This window comes from Nyctibius grandis, chromosome 4, assembly GCF_013368605.1.
Source record: "Nyctibius grandis isolate bNycGra1 chromosome 4, bNycGra1.pri, whole genome shotgun sequence".
NCBI lineage: Eukaryota > Metazoa > Chordata > Aves > Nyctibiiformes > Nyctibiidae > Nyctibius > Nyctibius grandis.
This window is the reverse complement of record NC_090661.1, coordinates 14034999-14052645: the sequence shown is the minus strand read 5'-3', so window position 1 is coordinate 14052645 and position 17647 is coordinate 14034999. Positions and strand designations below refer to the sequence as shown.

The window sequence follows — 17647 nt, the reverse complement described above, 5'->3', positions numbered from 1 at the left end:
TTATATTGGGCCATGCAAATCCTTCATCTGTGATTCATTCTAAAGGCAAGCATTAATCAGTTGACATCAGCTGGAAAGGCATAGAGAAGATTAGAAAGGAACACAGTTGTGAACCACCACACATGTATCATCATTTGCACTGTTGACAGAAAGCATATTCTTAATTCAAGAAAGGGTTGCTAAGGTTTGCTTGCTCAGTGCTTAAGCCACAGTAAGCACAGCAGGCAGAGACTTCCATGCAAGGATTTAGCAATAGCCTTGATAGTAAGCAACTTCCATTTATGCTTATAACATGCCAGCATGGTTTCCAATGTGATGGCCTGAACCACCTGGAAATAATCCTCATTAATTAGTGGGTTACCCATGATGCTGCTAGGTCCCAGACTCTGCCTTGTAACAAAGGGTCCTTTCTTACTGTTACCCTGTGGTCCAAGCCTGGTAGCTGTCTGGCCAAGTGCAAAAATTCAGAATAGAAATGTTGACAAAGTCCTCTATAGCTATTGAAATGCTGTTGCCTCTATTCTTTCACCTAATCATGGCAAAAAAAGGGGTAAAGAAATTTATTGCGGTCTGGCAAAAGTATGTCCAAGAGTTTCTGTGTCTCTGGCCTACTGTAAAGTGATGGTGTCTGTGAAATGGCACATTAATGGATATGGGTTTTAAGATGCACCTATATTTATCTTGTGGTATTAATTAATAAAAGCCTCACCTCATCGTCTCAAACAGCTAAGTGAAAAACTCCAAAACGCACCATTTCTGAAGTTCTCTTGAGTCTTTAAGAGCTGGAAATATCGGATTTGTCTATAACCATAACACAGTTTTTCGTGACTTCAAAGAGGAACATCTTCACACAATTTTTCAGTTATCTACTTGATTAAGAAGCTGTTTAATCAAACCCTTGTTTTACTATGTTTTCATGTAGGAATGCATTTCTAAAGAGAAATCTTAAATTTTTTCAAGTTTCAGCTTTGTATCTGTTCAGCATCCATTTTTCATTTTTTCATCTCTTATTTATCTAATACCACATTTAGAGTTAAACATTCTGAGTTCAAGGAAAAAAATTTATTAATGTAACAGTAATTATCATGAGATCTTTAATAAAAGTGAAGCCAAAGAAGACAACTTGACAGGTAAAGACAGGATAATAACAGTATAAGACCATTCTAAAACAAAGTCAGAAATGTAAGAGGATTTTTTTCTCCTTAGACCTCAGTTTATTACTTTTTGGGAAAGAAGGGATGCTGGGTTTGAGGGGGTTTTTGTTTGTTTGTTTGTTTTCTGGTGAGCGGTAGCTTTCCTGACGTGTGCAATGGTAATCAATTAGCTCAATGGTATTTCATGTCCAGGATAGCTCATTTTGGAGACCATTCTGAGTCAGTGTCCTGTGACCTGTTTTCTTTCTCCCTCTCTTTAAATGCAAGAGATTTTTCTCTAATAAGAAATGTATAATCTGGTATAATATTCTGAGCTTGATGAGTTGGTCCAGCTATTCCTTGTTTTACAACACTGGCAAACAGGAATCGTCACCTAGTGCACACCAAACAAGAAAATAATGTCTCAGTAATTTCAAAGAGAGAGTCTGATGTTGCAAAAATTTCTGTTTTGATGGGAATTGTATTTGATATGTAAACAGCATGTGAAACCCCAGCTGAAAAAGTGCCTTTCTTTTGTCACCAGGCTGAATCTGGAATTCATCTCACATGATCTGAACCAATAGTTAGATGACAAGGTGTTTAGACATCTCCTCCAAACAAATCATTAGCACTTTTTTCCATAGCCACGGGGAAAAAAAAAAAAGGCAGCTCCATGGCATTATGTATACTCTCTGTCTAGGGCAGTTATCCTCAAAGAGAAAGAATTGCCCACTTTTTTCTGTGGTCTACAGAATTACTGGTCTGGCCTATACTTACAGAATTGAACTTCAAAACAGATGAGAATTCCCCCCCTAGAGCAAAGCACATGATAGATGATTTCTACTCCAGATATTCTAAACCAATAACTAGTCTATCTCATTCCACAAATTTTGTGTCCTTTTAAGGTTGAGCCACTCATGTAAATGGTTGGCTGTGCTTCACAGTATTTAGTTACTTCCCTGTTTATCCATGCCTAAAGATGGGCTAAACTTTTGAAATCACTAATTCATAAGAATTGCTGCTCTGAAAAAAAGTTTGGCCTTTTTAATAATTAAGCAGCACAAAAGTAAAGAGCTGTGACAAAGGGCATTGCATCTTCCTTTGGAAGTAGAAGCAAGCACGTCGCTTAATGTACAAAGCATACTCCTTAAATGTTTGTGTTTATCACAAAATTTTATGAGTCATTTATCCTTAGCTTCATATTGTGAGATTTTATGTATGTTTATTTTATATATTAGATCTCTACAGTTCTAATTCTAGCAAGAATCTTGAAACCTGGGGGTTAGCTGTGGCTCTTTTTTTACTGCAGTGAAGGCACACTAACTTACCATAGCTTCAAAGAAGGCTTCCCTAGATGATTTGGGCCCATTCCATAATTATTCTTTTGATGCAAGTGAAAACACACATGGCTGTTTCTGGGTCTTTTTAGATATATCTTCTCAATTTATCATAAACTTTGCCTTACCTGATGAGCATACATAACGGACATATCTTGTTGAGTATATCCTTCCAGAACTACTCAAACAGATTTTTACATTAAGTGGTACAAAAAAAAAAATCAGACAAAATTTTTATATACACCAATATCAGTACATTACTTTGAAGACATATGTGCATTGTTAGATCACATTCTAAGTGTTGTGGAGGACATGGACAAAAGCTAGTTAAAAGACAGTGGTAATATCCAGAAAGCTTGAAGAAAAGGGTACAAGCAGTGTACTTTTCAGTTAGACATTTGTGACACAGGTGATCACAACAGTGATAGAAAAGTTACTGCATTAGACACACCTCCTTCTTCATGCCATTTAAGCCTTTTGATCCCTTTACATTTCTCTCTAAAGCAAATTAGCACTATTATCTACGACACTTTTTTTTTTTTTCACTGGTTTCCCAGAGTTTCCATTGGGTTCTAGGTGCACTTGAATTATTAAAACAAAATGTCACTGATTGGTTGGTGAAAAGGAAAGAGAAAAATCTTTGATTTCCCAGTGTTTGGTTTGTAGGTCTAGTAGTTTTCCTTTATTACTTTGATTCAGTGATTATTCGGCAGGGGACTGATCAATTCATAAACTCTTAGTTAGCAAGCCTGCTTGTAAAAGTACCAATATCTGGAAGTAGACTATTATACATATGTTTTCTCTCAAGTTTTCTGGAGAATATGCTGGTTCTTCCCCCTGTTGTGGGAACAATAAACATTTCTTTTTGTTCTAGGTGATCTAGAGTACATTTATTTAACAAGCTATTTTTGTTACTTAGTTTCTCAGCTAAAACCTTATCAGTATAGTAATTAGCAGGACCAGACCTTGGAATTTAACCCTCTTCGATTCAGATAACTAGCAATTATACAAATGACACTCCCAAGAGGCAGAAATTTGTCATAGCTAGAGAAAGAGACACTCAGACCCAAGAGCAAACTAGAAAGTAGAGATAAGGATTTCTGCAAGGCATATAAGTATCTAAAATAGACAGCCTTATGTTTTCCTTGTTCCTGGTTCTCTAGCCTGTCAAGGGCTGAAACTATTCACCCACCTCCCCACCAGCTAAACACTTCCAACTCAAATGAACAAATTCACTCTAGACCTATCTTTCAGTGCTCAATGCCATCTTCCCCCCCTCCCTTAAAAATGAGAACATTAGTGAATAATTTAGAGTGTCTAGAGTGTTACTTTAAACACATTAAATCTAATATAAATTTAAACTGAAAATCAAAGCAGATTTCTCAAAATACAAAAGCCAATGTTATTTTGACTGTTCATTGCTGTTATTTAAAAGGAGATGGTCAACATACATATTTGGAACAAGCCATATGAGATACCAGAATCAGTCTTCTACTAAGGCAACTTGACACCCTACAGATCAAGTCCCATCTTTTGGATACTAACAGGCAATCCTAAAAAATAGGTAAGACATCCAATTTACCAAGACATTATCTCATCCCTTGTAGATACAAATATTTTAAACAGAATAGGTCAGACAAGTAACATTCCACATAAATGATTCATGTACCAAACACACAATAAACTGGGAAAAAAATTTATTCTATGAATGAAACATCTGGGCCCCAAATATCTGTAAAAAGTTCAAACTAAAGCTGAAATTTGAACACATTGTCCAATTGTCCAAAGTCACTAGAATGTAAATCAAAGTTACAAAGAATCCTGCAGTTCACTGCACGTTTGTCTAACATTTCTAATCTCATAAAAATCTAAAACTTTCAGAAAAAATTAAATGAAACTACAACATTTCTAACAAGCATAACATTTAGTTTCCAGAATGATTAAGCTAATACCTAACCTGCATGCAGTCTCTATAGGTCAATGAGTCCAAATGTATGAATTGATATGTAAATGTATCACATATACTCTCTACCTCACTCTACTAACTGTATATGTATATACACAGGGAGTCCAAAGATTGATCCACCAAAATACATGTTTTAGTAAAAATCTTTTGATCTGAAATACTTTGTTTCATACTACATTGAAATTAAACCTGTCTACTCTGGCTTAAACTGTTCCTTTTTTCTCGTTTGACTTTTTGAAAAGTCACTTTCAAAGCAAACATTTTAAATCCAGAATTCATTCCAAAGTAATGAGAAAATAATATTTCAGTATTTTTAATGACTCTTTATTTCCAAGTTAATTAAGAGGAAAGGAAGAGGTATGTTTATTTTCTCATAAACTTTAGCATATACAAAAATAAAGTGCATAACTTTAGGTGAAAAATTCAGACCTAGCAAAAATGGTTTTGATGACACTTAGGTGATAACAGGTCTGAACTGGCTCTCTCAAGATATATTTTTCTGCTGCAAATATGAGATCCACCTAATGTATTTTATTTCTGTAATGTAAACATCCACATTCATAATATGACCACATGTAAATGGACAATATGGGCCTAGAATTATGGCCACATAATTACAGACTGAGAGTATCTGTAGTAAAATCAATTGATGTGGATTCACATTATTGTATCTGAGAGCAAATTAGACTCATTCATTGCTACTGGTCTGCTCACTGAATATTTGATTGACCTGTTAGAAATGGCTTTAAAACTTCATGGGTCATAATGGCATTTTCTTAATACCTACTTCACTTCAATTTACATATGTGGACATTTTTTTTAAATGAGATTTTAACTTTACCTATTATGAGATAAACCCTACCCATCTACAAACTACTATCTCTGGTGTTAGTTGCAGCTGACAGAATGAGGTTTGGTACAGCAAATTCACAACAGAATTTGATGTGTTGTATTTTATTAGGGATTGTCATGCTATCAGCATAATAGCAATGGGACCTTACTGATTTCATTTTTTTATGAGATTTATTAGTTCGTTTTTTATACCAAGAACGTTGACTTTACCATTTAAAGCATCCATGGTTCATATATGTATTTCTGCTTAGTGAGGAAAGTGTTAAAGTCCATCACTTGTATAATATTTTTAGAGCTGTAGAGTACCATACATCTTAACAGTCTCGGAAGTTTAAGGAGCTGTCTCGAAGTAAGCAAACAAAGCAGAATTCCATCTCTGCTCTTACTAGAAAATTACATCTGTGAAACATCTGATTCAATGCTTATCTTTGAGTAGTTGCTTATGACAGAGGTCATTGTATGTTTTCTAATGTTTTAAAACTTAAGTCAAGATAGATCTCATAGTTAAATGAAGAGATCACAAGGAAGAAATGTTAAGGCAGAGACTTCTTAACACATATACTCAAGGGGAGAAAAAAGTAGCCACCATTTATCACTGCTTGAAGCAGGACAGATTTCTCAGACACAGAAAATGCGGAAAGCAATCACAGCTTAGCAATTTCCCGGTGCTTTCATCTAAACACCACATACTACTGAATAAACATTAATGAATTAAGCTGCTTAACATATCTACAAAGTAAGTACAGTAAAGGAGAAACGTACTTACTTTTTTGGCATATGTCCTAGTACCTTAAAGTTGCCGATCATAAAATGAACCAGAGGAATAGTTGCAAGCCATCAAGAAAAAAAATACATACACTTTCATAATCTACAGAGTGCTTTGTGAGAAGTTGAGGGGAAAAACATTCTCAAGATGTAGCTTGTTGAGTAATTTTAAATTTATATGGTTTCTTGATGAAAAGAAAAACGCAAATTTTAAGAGGAATGTTGATAAAAAAAAATCTATTTTAAAATCAACTCTATTCTTTATGCTGTTATCCATTGGTAAAATCTCCTTTGTGAACTCCAAGAGCTCCTGAAAGTCCCATTTCACAGTTTTAGAAATACAGAACTAGTTAGGAAAACAGAAAAATGGAAATTCAAGTTACAATTAATTTGTCTCTTCTGATTATTTAGTGCATGCATGCACAACTTTTCACAAAAGTAGTAGCTTGAATATTAAAAACATGTCTGGACATGCTCACTTCCAGTGAGCTTGGAAAGGAGGCTTGAAAATGAGGGAAAATTATCAACCTTCACATTGATGATGTGTGTTTGATTTCATAAATATTTTTCTAGAATTCTCTCAATTTCTTTAGGAGATGTCAGTAAATATGAATAAAAGAGTTATCTGCAAGTATGTATCCTCTAATGGAGCACATCTTTATACAGCATAAGAGTGTCCTCTAACATCATTCCAAGCCAGTATTTCTAAATTTTCTGAAAAATTTTCTCAGCTAATCACAGTTATGTATTTTCATAATTCTATTAAAAAATAACAACAGTTAAAAACTGGACTCAGACTGTAACATACCTTTCATTTCAAAGTGTATACTTGCAGCTTTAAGGATTATTTTTCTTGTAATACAGCAAATGCATGAGACTAAAGCATTTCTTAAAAAAACTGCAAAATATTCTAACTGTAGAAAAATATCAGCAATGAAACATTATTAGAAGCATTAGTATCAGAGCACCAAATTCTTGGCTTCGTTACCTTGATTCAACTATATTAAACAAGACAACAGCATTTTGTTAGATTGCAGTGATAAGGTCTGTTGACATGTCTTGGCAGGAAAATAAAATAAAAAATTACCTTTGCAAACCACTGAAGCAAGTTTGCCCTTTCTGTTTCTTTGCTCCTACAAACCACATGTTCATGGTTTTAAAATAAATAAGTTATAAATAACAATAGGACTAAAACTAAATACAATTGCATATGTATTATCTTATTGTATACCTATCATCTTGATTATTTTTCAAAGGTTTTTGGCTCACATTTATACAAAGCTCTCTTCCATATTTGTGCATAGCAGAAAGGAATCCACAAGTCTGGGCTTTACTAGCTGCTGAAAATCTGAATCTTCAAGTCCATCAGGACTCATAACTGCTAGTCTCCGTAAGGCTGCCTAGAAAAACAAAACAAACACAATTGTAATACTGTTAAGGTTTGACAAAGTCTTCATTGCAGGATTCCGTTATAACTATCTCTAAATAATAGCCAAGACTCAAAACTGAACTGTGCATGTCTATGGACTCTTCTACCTGGCTAATCTCTTGTTACTGTCTTCATCTGTCAGATGAATCTCCCCTCAAATGCAGCTATTAAATGACAATTCCTTTGGGGCACATTACTCTTAGACTTGAGCAGCAGGGACAGTGTGATGTTAAAGAACACAGAGGTGAGAGTCAGAGCACTTTGACTGTAAACCTATCTCTGATCTGCTGCACATCTCACACTGCTGCTTTGTATCTCAACTCTCCTCTCAGCTTTTGTCTTATTTATGAGAACTATAAGCCACCTGATTAAGAAAATGTCTGCTACTGAATTTTTATGCAATGCCCATAACAGAAGTATTTTAGATACTAGTGTAGTAGAAAGAAGCTGTACAGTTCAAACCATTTGGAAACAAATAAAACTGCCAGTTGTTCCAATTATGAGGCTGCACAACACAAATTGCATTGATGTTACTATTATCTTCATAAGCTCTTTCCTTCTAAGAAGCTACTTGTTTTTCTCACTGGAGAAAAAAATACAACAATTACATACCTTCTAGCAACCTGACATGACAGATGCAACTGGAAAGCAGGCTGGCTTTCCTCAAGAACAAAAAAATTGTCTTCTATTAGTAAGGTCTGATAGTTGTGATCAGCTTGTCTCTGTGCTGTTTGTCAATGCAGCACTAACACAAGAGTTAATCGCCTGCTTCAAAATACACAAAAAGTAAAAAACCAAGCTAAAAATACCAAACAGTACAAGCCCTCAGACTTTAGTGACAACACCTATCAGAGCCTGAAGAAGCTTATGTCTCAAGGACAATATTTTTGCCACATGTTTATCAGAAAGTGTCATCAGGCAGTTAATAAAATATCAGGAGAAGCAGAATTGCTGAGACAGACAGGCAGGTAACATCTCAAGTGATAGGCATGAATTCAAGGAATGTTTAGCCACCACTTCAATACGACAGAAAAATCAGTCTGATTTGCTGCCATCACTCTGTGGCCTCTGCTCTAGCCATACAAGATTAACAAGCCTTCTTGGCATGTAGGAAGAATAACCACAGCATTTCTTATGCTCACATTCATACTCTCTTCATCCTGAATGAGTCCTGCTTAATGAAAAAAAAACTTCTGATGTGCTGGTAACATGTTAATGCTGTTAATCAAAGCTGCAATAACCCAGTTTTACTTTTACATTTAAAATAACATTAATACTAAAAAGCATGGTCAAACAATATTCTTCAGTCTTCATTCATCCAAAACCTATCTCCTAACCCTAGCTCACCCATGTCCCCAGAGCACTTTCCTCTCACAGAGTGCTAGGTGAAATGACTCAACTCCGACAGCTGGCTGGGGCTCACAGTCCATGCAGTGCAGGGCCAGCAGCTGGGATCTTTCTCCTAAGCAGAGAAAGTGTTAACCTTCTGTTGGCCACTCCATGGCTGGACACTATATTGTCTTGGAGACTCAAATGGAAAAAAATGGATTGTAGTGAAAGCAACAAATCTCCTTCCCTCTCTTTGGCCACTTTACATAAATATTTCCATACATATGTGCCTGTGCAGATAAAGGGCTGCTACCCCTGTGATTCAAGGCTCATTTCAGCAAACATAGCATCACCCAAGAATGGAATTTAAGAATTACTGAAACCTCAAGTTCTGAAGAGTTCCAGTGAATTTTTTTAGTGCTCAATAATGTGAAGATGAAGCCATTATTCCTTATGTGCTTAAATCTTCAATCAGAGGATAAAAAAATTGACACTGCACAGGATTATGTTTAAGGAGAAAAGCGGGAGACCCTGGCACGAATTTAAAACATTCCTGCAATACTTATGCATTTTGAAGTCTAAAGGGCTGTTTTTTCTGCATTTTTCAGGATAAGCATGAAAGAAGGATTAAAATGTACCTACCAGACATGCCACTAAAACAGAATCACTGTTATTTCTTTCAGCAGGTGATCTGCAAAGTTTAATTAGGCGAGGAATACCTGAGTGCACAAAAGAGTGTCAGGAGAAATAATTTAGAAAAACAAAATCCTTATTTTGAGATGAGGTCTTTTATCAGATGTTTCATATTTATCTTCCTTAGTAGATATGATCTCTAATGCAAAGATGATATATGCAAATGATATAGTGCAAATACTTAAGGGACTGTCCATGGAGCTATGCAGTTCAGAGCAGTCATAATTAATAGTTGTAAAGCATAAACAAACAAATGCATTGTTTTTACCCACTATTGCTGTTTCAGAGCAGAAACTCTGACCTCCATTTCTTCCCTATCAATCCTCCCACATGCACTTACTAAACTCCAGCCAAAAGAACATGTTGCTTCCCGTTAGATTCATCGCATCTGAACCTGCAGAGATCCACGTTTTCTGGCCACTGACGGATTCTGCACAAGGGTTTACATAAAGGAATGGAGGAGGCAGCACTCTCAGTTGGCACAGTCTGCCACAGTGGAGTGGACACTGCACCTCAGGTTCCTCTGGGAAATGAGCCAGAGGTTCATTTAGCACAACCTCCTCAGTCATTCTCTGGACAGACTGTATAGGGAACCTATTCCATAAAGTGAATCAAGTGAGACTAAAAATTAAAAAGAGCTTCTCCATGACTGGCAGTTCCTCCCTCTTTTTCAGTCTGCAATTAAGCTAGTGATACATCCTTACAGCTGAGTTTTATGGCTGCATCTGCCACTTCAGGATCTCGGCTCAGTCGTGCCAGCGTAACTGCAGATTTCTGTTGGACTCGCTCACAAGCAGCAACTTCTGCTGAATTTCCTGAAGATGATTTTTCAAAGAGCATTTCCATTAAAAGTTGAACACCTAGAAGGATGTAAGAGCCATTGTTATCCTCTCTCCAACAAAAAAAACTCAGTCCAAAAAAGTAAAGGGAAAAACCAAGCTAGATAAATACAGACCAATCACTGCCCAAATAGGGTACGAAGAATGCATAAATGTGGACGGCAATTTGTCCATCAGCATTCAGGCACATCTGATCTGTGCATAAGTTTGTCTTCACTAGGAATCTACAGAACTTCTGGAACTAGAAAATGCAGTAACTCTTCCTTCCTCCAACTTCTTGACTCCTCTACAAGTTGGTATTTTAGATTTCACAAATTTATTTCAGTGAAACTAAATGCAATTCTTTATTTCCTTCTAATCTAACCTGAAGGTAATCACCCATGTAAAAACCTGTAGTGACATATTTCAGGTCTCTACCTGAAGTTTTCCTTTGAATTAAAGGAAAACTTTTTTTTTCAGTTTATGTGTTTTTAAGCAAGCCTTTGAAAGTTCCCATCTCACACAGGGTATTTTAGAATGGGGAATCCTTTAATGAGGGAAATGATGAAATTCTGCCTCTCTAAGTTTACAGTGCGACTAACTCTCCACTTCAGAAAAGGCAATGTCATCCATGTGGAAATGGTTTCATTAATTTATTGTTGCCTGTAGGAGTTGATATTCTTATTGTAGCAGCACAAAAACAGATGAGACTGTACTGATTTCTATTTTCTAGATTATCTTAAATGTAAGGGCAATTATGTGCTATTAGACTCCATATGCTATTAGGTATTCAGATTACTTCAGGTAGCATCAGAGGATTTTAACAGTTAGAACATTTACATAAATAATTAAGAGAATTAGCATCAGAATCATGCAGCTAGATAATAATCAATCAACATACCAAAAAAAGTCAAAGTTGAGAAGAAAACGTATCTAAACTCTCCAGGATTCAAAGACCCTTCTCAGTTTGTGAATCTGGCTACTGACCAGCATCTGATTATTACAACATTAGGCAGACACAAAAAGCCTTTATACACAGGTGAGTGTCACCCCTTCTCAAAAGCCTGGGGGCAAATACTTCTGTGTGAACTTCCATTACAGAGTGTATGCACAAACCTTACTTCATCACATTGTGATTGACAATCCACATGTACATCTCCACCTACTGTAGTATCTCGCATGAGTTAGGCCTAGTTGGCACAGCTGTTAGTATAATTTCATGAACTTCACACTCAAGTTTCTGCTGTAGTAGAAGTAGATGAAATATGATCAAATATCTGTCCCAAACAACAAAGCAGGTTTTGGTGTGCTCAAGGAAATAGGTAGCCAAACTATGTAACCAATCTGTTAATCATAAAGGAGTGAAAAGCTTCCAGGGCATATCTGGATTGTGAGTACTAACAACAGCAAATCAGAAAACAGCAGCTCAAGTCAAACAGACAAATCACCTTTTTGATTTGTCAAAAATCCTATAATTACAGACACATAGGGTCCTGGGAAATGTCAGGGTCTTACCAGGGGTTTCTAGAAAAGACTCTGGGTAGGGAAGCCCCATGTGCCTGCACCAAGAGGTCCAGGACCACCTCTCCAACCTCCAGGAACACAGGGAACTTGGACCAGGAGCATGGCAGGAACCACCACGTGGACCTGACCAGTCTCTTTCTGGGACTGCCCCATCACTCCCACGCAACAAGGTCATATAAGAAACCACCGTGCTAACCTGCCTTTCTTCTCCCCCTCACTGCACTGTCTTCTGCATGGGACAGGGAAGTCAGGTAATTTGTAAAATTGCCTTTATCTGTCATTAAATTGCTTCAGTATCCAGATCCATTCAACCTCCACATTGTCATTTGGTCTCAAACTGCAACACCTATCCACCTTGGCAAGGACTTCAAATGCACGCTACCTGTGTGCACACATGGATCACACCAAGTAAATCAGTTGTGCCTGATCCTTGCCAGTCATATTTCTGTGCACAGAGCTCACATTTTCCACTGAAATGCAAGAAACATCTAAATCCAGTTTTACGTAGGAATTGGCCAATTCCATTTCAAGACCTGCTTCTGTGTAGATGCTTTCTGAAACCCCTTTTCCCACCTACAATCAGCCATGTCTGAGATTCAAATGTATCCAAACTCCAACCACTCCTACCCAAACTTTAATTAAAAAAGTGTGGAAGGGATATTCCTAGGACAGAAAAAGCAATATATGTGAGGCTTCACTGAAATTTAATCTCTCCCACAAAAAAAAAAAAAACACACAAAAACACAATGAAAAAACAACTGTCTTACTATATTGCTTGACCATGAATTTGCTGGTAGGTGTATTAATAAGGCAGTTACATCTTCCTGTATCCTTATCCACAGAATTATTAACCTAACTTCTCAGACTTCTGGTGGGCCTATAACACCTAGGGTTTTTTCAACATAATGAATTTCTCATAAAATGATATCTAAAGAAGTGTGGGAAAAAACCTGGCAACTGCTGCATAGTGATAAAAACATAATGCTTCAAAATTTATAACACTTCTGAATACCTGTGGAAAAGTGACACAAAATGCAGGTATGTATGGCTCAGTATCAGATGATGTCTTTCAATGTGTAACAATTGCCACCCTATACAATCTAATTACCAGAATAAAGGTCATTTAAACACTTTGTACAACCTTGCTTTGTATCTCTGAATAAGTCACATGCAGAGAGAAGTTCAGCGGTATGGTCGTACGTGTAAAGTTCTATAAAGCAGTGGTAATTTATTTCAGTTACATAGAACCAGCCCAAGGACTTATTTTGCACCCTGCAGCAATATGCAATATCCAGCAGAGACAGGATACAAAATGAAGTGTTATTAGTGAAGCCTTTCTCCTTTACTTTGTAAACACTCCTTTCCCATCTACCCACACTCTCCACAAACAAATACAGAATATAATTCAGCTAAAATACATACCATTTCCTTGAATGATTTCTGAAGCACACTGGTCCAAGACAGACATGTTTGCCAATATTGTTACCACCTGTCATTAAAAAGAGAAGGAAATATGAAGTATAGCCCTTCAATTCAGTAATATTAAATAGCACTGTGGTTTATAAAATTAGTATGGCAGAAATATGGCAAACGCAATAAAATTAAAAAGCATTCTTGTAGCTGAACAGTCTGTTCCCACCTTTGTGATTTCTCAGGGGTCTTTACATATGGCTGCTAACCGACATCCAGACAACAGGAAAAGTAAAACCTCTTTTTCTCACACTCCTATACTCATGCATAAAAGTCTGTCATATAGAGCTCTATGCAGCAGTTTTGTTCAGGGGTCAAATCAGTAGAATTAGGAAGATAAATTTATAAAAACCAACCAACGAACCGACAAAAACCCTCGAGTCCTACAAAGAATTCAGCCAGGAGCTGCCTGCCCTCAGGAACCAATCCTGTAGTCACATTGCAGCTCAGGCAGAGCTCACAGCAAAGGCTAAGAACCAGCACATAGTGTATCTTCAGTAGCACTAAGTTATTGCTACCTTTCTGCTTCAGGGTTCAGCTGAAATGTTGACAAATTCTCGCAACAGTTTTGGAGTTTTGAGCCTTGATTCAAGGGAGTATTTAAGGATTATTTTTCAGTTTTATTGAAGCCATGAGTTGTGTGCGTGTCAAAGCACTTTCCCAAAATAAGCTGGACTAAAAATCCGTTTATACCTTTCCTGAGCTAAGGTCAAGATTAGGTTTTGTACCAACAGAAGCACACTTCGAGATCCTGATTTACAGAATTTCTTATCCAAAATAGCAGTAACTGTTTTCAAGACCAGGTATAACTCAGCTTGCTTAAAGTGATGCAGCAACCCATTCACAGAGAGTGGATCATGTGGAGCTGTTGGCTTTCAGTCATCACCCAGTCCCTTCACTGATATCATACACTTTCTCTCATATATCCTGCAAGATATTCTTTCTTACTTTAGCCTTCAAATAATTTGCTTTCTGCATGCAAACACATCTCAATATTAACAGCATATGTGAGTGACCAAATAATAAATAGTATAGATCGTTAGAATACAAAATAGAAATAATATTATTTCTTAAGAGGTTTTTATTTTCTCTATTCTAGTGAGAAAAACTGATCAGCCTCAAAAATAACGATCAATTTGAGAACTGGTTATCGGCTTTTTAACAGTACAGTGTCAGTTCACAAACAAGCAAACTTCTTAGATGTAAGTAGGCATGAGATCAAATCACCATTCTGATCTCACTTTGCCGTTTTGATAACAAGGATGACTCACTTATGATGCTGTGACATAAAGGTCTTCCACTTTTGAAGGTAGTGTTACAGTGTCATCTCTCTGAATAAATATACTTACTTAGGATGCAAATGAGTTGCTGAAACTCTAAAGAGTGACAGGTAGAAATATGGTAACTCAGTATATGTCTATGTATTTATTCCACATTAATTATTAACTGTGTTTCAGGCAGAGTGTATATGTTTTCTCATTCTAAATTATATCCTGTTAATGAAAATTGCTTCCTCTATGCAGAGCCTGTACCCCATGTGGCTCTCTAAGCCACAGATGAAGAATTCAATTAACCGCAATTTGAATACGTGCCAATTATTCCACTGCTTCAAGTTATTTTGTCTAATAAGTATTTTCATACATAAAAATATTTTGTGTGTATCTTTTGACACCAAAAATTATGTGAGGTTATATCTATACTTCCTTTGCGTTGATTATTCTGCAATGTATTTATGAACTAGCCTAATGGGTTGATATGTAACCTTCTCCAGAGGGGTTTATAAAAGACCCTTATCATCAATACCTGTCAAGTTCTACCTACATTACCTTTTAAAATCTTAGTAGGACTTAAAAGGCAGTTAAACTATAGATTAGCTCACTCCATATGGGTAGATTTTTCTTTCCCCCAAACAGTCACATTTTCCTGTGACGTAAACAATGTAACACGAAATAGCATGACGTAAACACGTAATAGGCAAGCTGAAAAAAGAGTTGACTTTAAATGCTATATTTCCCCTGTACTTGCCTATTTTAAAATTCAGTATGCATGCAGCTTACATGAAAATTTCCTCTGTAATACAGACCAAAGTTCAAGGAAGTTTAATACTAAAGATGAACTCTCTAGAGGAAAACACAAACTTAAATGTAGACTGAATTTGCTTTGAAAAGCAACACTTCCATGAGCACTGGTATTAATGAAGCCTCATTTCTTTTGGATTTACAGTTGATCACAAACCATAAGCAGAATTTTTCCAGTGGCATCTCTCCCACTGTAATTTTTTTTGTCTACTCATACATAGGCTCATGCTGCAGTCTTTATCTTAGCCTCTCTTTTCCCATTATCTGGCTGCAAATGTCATAAAGCCTTAGCTGGTCTCAAAAATAACTGTGAAGTCCTGTTGAATCGGCAAACCAGTTCAGATGTTATTGTGAGACATGGAGCACACAAACAGATATAGACAGAAGTGACTGCCTAAGCCTCATTTCCACCAGGAAAATAGATGAAAATTACTGGAAAAAATAGATACCAAAACCTCTTTCAGAATTGAAATAATTTTGAAAGAATTGACAGACTTGAAAATAGTTAACATAGAATCTCTACAGTTCAACTGCAATATTTAGTACCAATTTCATTAATTGTTCAAGACATTTCTTGTAAAAGATTACACTCCAAGATTATAAAGGACTGGCACCTGAGACAATTTACGATTCTTGCAATTTTTCTGGATTCCTAAGCTGTGCAATGAAGTTGTAGTCAGCTCAATGTAAAAAAAAAGAGGATATCCTGAAGACAGGACACATGAGCTCTGGTCATCTGCCAGTGCTGTCACACCATACAGAAAGCCTGTGCTGAAGCCACCCACAAATTCCAGTACCCTAGTGATATCATGATATGTGGAATCTGCAGATGTGTTATTAAGCAAAGATTGACAGAGGTTTTCATAGAATCATAGAATAGAATCATAGAATGTTCAAAACTTGTTGAAGAACAACAGCCAGCTTGGAAATTCTCCTGCCAAAAAAATGTAATCACTAACACTACAATAACACTTTTCCTTCCAAATAACTAATGGTGACTAATGCTTCATTAGTCAGTAAACAAAGGTACTGAACATTTGCTGCGAAAGTGAAAACTAGATGAAAATGCTTTGTTATAAACTAAGATACATACATTGAGAGTGTAAATCTCAAATGCTTTAGGTAAGAAAGAGATTTAAACCTATGAAGCACATAAGAAACAGAAGGCTTCTTTGATAACTTTCCCTTAACGTCAGTTTTAAGATGATCTAAAAGTGTTTCGCATTATTGTGAAACCAGCTACTCAGGAAGAAAGATGCACTAGGATCTGAAAGATGAAAGCACACATTTTAGCCTGTTAAAGAGGCAATATCTTCCACATTTGAGGGTCATTTACCTCACTTGGGGAACAGGGAGGTGTCTACAGAGGTAGAAGATGTGATGCTAATATACCTTTATTGATAATAAAGGCACACTGTTCAGTAAGCTTTTATTGACAGTCCAAACATAAATAGAAAGATGCAAGCTCAAAATGAGAATTAGCAAGTAATTTAATTGAATGACAAAGTAGATCAATACCGAATTGCTAATTTTCATAGCTAATTACTCCTTTAAGGCTGATTCATTCCTAAGTAAAATTAATTTTTGCTACATTTTATAGGTGTATTTTGTAACTCATTCAAATAAATGACAAGGATAAATCAGAGTGTGTCTGCAAAGATCCAGGTGCTCATCTTCAGAAAGAAAGGGGCATCTGACAACTAATGAGAAGCAAGATGGAGTCTTTGTTTCTAAATATAAGTTAAAAAATCTGAACTTCACAATTCAAGATCAATCCACAGGGAGACAGCAAAAGAGTACATACAGCAGGGGTCAAGAACAGGCACTACTTCAAGTAGAAAAACCTTTCGGGATACTATTTATTGCCAGCAAAAAATTTGCTAAGAAACCTCTAGAAATTTTCTCTGTGACATTGTATTGTTTAAAATAGAAAACTTAATTCTCATTGCTTCTGATAGCCATTTCTGTGGTTGGGAATTCAGTTTTCTTCCGGAAAATAAATAAATATACCTAGATAAGCAGATCAATAGGTCTTTCTGTCACCTGATTGGAAGAGGCAAACATCCCCATAAAATAATAATAGCGGTTAGAGACAGGATCTGCTTATAAAGTCTAGGTCTACTCTGAGACTGTGTCAAGGAACTATAATTGTGGAATGCTGAGGCAGAGCAAGAGAGACTAAAACTAAATTAATCTTACCCTTTGGAATGAAGAATGTCTTTGCTACATTTTTATTTTCTTCATATTGCTGAC

At 36.3% G+C, this 17647-nt stretch overlaps 1 protein-coding gene across 1 annotated transcript in view; it reads right to left on the bottom strand.

The window, feature by feature from the left end:
- Window positions 1-7324: 7324 nt before the first annotated feature.
- The window catches only part of INSC (INSC spindle orientation adaptor protein), a 145458-nt gene continuing 135135 nt past the window's right edge, over window positions 7325-17647 (bottom strand). Inside the window, exons 10-13 of the mRNA XM_068399454.1 lie at window positions 13269-13335; window positions 10209-10364; window positions 9454-9530; window positions 7325-7453 (exon numbers count right to left, since the gene is read on the bottom strand). Coding sequence (XP_068255555.1) covers window positions 7325-7453; window positions 9454-9530; window positions 10209-10364; window positions 13269-13335 — 429 coding nt within the window. The remainder of the gene's footprint in view (window positions 7454-9453; window positions 9531-10208; window positions 10365-13268; window positions 13336-17647) is intronic.